Source organism: Propithecus coquereli, unplaced genomic scaffold (assembly GCF_000956105.1).
Source record: "Propithecus coquereli isolate 6110/MARCELLA unplaced genomic scaffold, Pcoq_1.0 Scaffold133, whole genome shotgun sequence".
Taxonomy (NCBI): Eukaryota; Metazoa; Chordata; class Mammalia; order Primates; family Indriidae; genus Propithecus; species Propithecus coquereli.
Window position 1 is genome coordinate 3,157,960 of NW_012137525.1, and position 2,019 is coordinate 3,159,978.

At 32.8% G+C, this 2,019-nt stretch overlaps 1 protein-coding gene across 1 annotated transcript in view; it reads right to left on the bottom strand.

The window, feature by feature from the left end:
- The window catches only part of VWDE (von Willebrand factor D and EGF domains), a 101,437-nt gene that overhangs the window by 76,448 nt on the left and 22,970 nt on the right, over positions 1-2,019 (bottom strand). Inside the window, exon 4 of the mRNA XM_012638739.1 lies at positions 847-912. Within this exon, the coding sequence (XP_012494193.1) occupies positions 847-912 (66 nt within the window). The remainder of the gene's footprint in view (positions 1-846; positions 913-2,019) is intronic.

A 2,019-nucleotide genomic window follows, 5' to 3' on the forward strand; every position in this document is an offset into this window, starting at 1 on the left:
TGACTAACAGACCCCATGCAAAGGCCAATGTTTCAATAAATAATTTTAATTTCTGCCAGTCCTGTATGTAGATGACATATATTTTATCACTTAGACTATCTATTTCAAGTGACCTATTTTAAGGAATATTACAGTAGGGGGATTTCTTAATATGTGAAGTAAACTTAAAACATTAACAAATACCCAAAAAATATACATTGAAAGGAAGAGAAAAACTTTGACCACCTTAGCATTGTTGATGTTTATCTTTCAAGACTTATTTGGCCCAAATGCAATCATTCCTAAAAAAAATGGGATTATATTGTATAATCTGATTTCTTAGCTACTACATACCATGAATATCTACTAAAGTCAATAAATGTACTTCTACATTGTAAAGCTATTTGCAAAATATTTTGTCATTATTTATATATTGTAAGTATTGAATCAATTAGAAGTTATTGGGTATTTGAAGTTTTTTTTTCTTTTTTCACATTATTAGAAAAATGGTGTTATAAATATTGTTCACGCATATTTCCTTAAATAGTTTTCTAAGACAGATTTTTGAAAGCAGAATTGCTAGGTGCAAATACATGTGGATTTTTAAGAATGCTGAGATGAATTGCTCAATTTTCCCATGGAAGATTCAATTAATATACACACATATTTGCCTAACTCTCTATACCTCTGCCAACTCCAGGACTATTTCTTAAAGGCACAATAAATTCATTTTTATTTTTGATATCCATCAGACTGTGGCTATGTCAAAAACTAGCATAATTCAACATCTAAAGCCATAGAACATAAATACCTGTTGATATTGCTAGTTTATAAACACATGATTAAAAAACAAAATGTAATACTTACGGACACAGTCCCCTCCCATTTCAATTTCATCTGGGCCACATGGGTGTAATTTTACATCAGGAATAGCTACAAAAGGTAAGGATTGTATATTTATTCAACTGGACATCAAGTTATAAATCTACATATATCAAAGATGACAATGCCTTGGAGAAGTATGTTTTAATACAGAATAAGACTTTTCTTAGCTGTCCGCTTTCTTTTCATAATACACTTTTTTCCTTTTAAGAATGAGATCAAATGGAGATTATAAGGGATTACATTTCAAAACACTCTTAGCTTTCATATCTTGTTTTCTAGATTTGAATCTGCAATGCTAAATAATAAAATACACTGATAATATCAAATCCTGGCAAGAATGTGCAACAACAGGAACTCTCATTCATTGCTGGTGGGAATACAAAATGGTATAGCCACTTTGGAAGACAGTTTGGTAATTCTTCATAAAACTAAACATATTCTTACAATATAATACAGAAATCAGAAATATAATACAGAATCCTTTGTTATTTACCCAAAGGAGTTGAAAACTTATTTCCACAAAGAACCTGCACATTGTTGTTTACAGCAGCTTTATTACAATTGTCAGAACTTGGAAGAAACCAAGGTGTCCTTCAGTAGGTGAATGAATAAATAAACTGTGGTGCATCCAGACAATATGAAATATCATTCAGTGCTAAAAAGAAATGAGCTATCAAGCCACGAAAAGAGATGGAGGAAACTCCAGTGAATATTATTAAGGGAAAGAAGCCAATCTAAAGAGGCTACATGCTAAACGATTCCAGCTATATGAAATTCAGGAAGAGGCAAAACTATGGAGACAATGAAAAGATCCTTTGTTGCCAGGCTTGGGAGTATGGGAGTGATGAATAGGCTGAACGCAGAGGATTTGTAGGGAGTGAAACTACCCTGTATGCTATTGTAATGGTGAATACATGCTGTTAGAAATTTGTCCAAACCCATAGAATGTACAATACCAAGAGCGTACCCTAATGTAAACTATGGACTCTGAGTGATGATGATGTGTCAGTGTAGATTCAGCAATTTTAACAAATGCACCATTCTGGTGAGGGGTGTGGTTAATGGGGGGGCATGTGTGGGGTTGGGTGGTAAATAGGAAATCTCTGTACCTTCTGCTCAATTTTGCTGTGAAACTAAAACTATTCTAAAAAATAA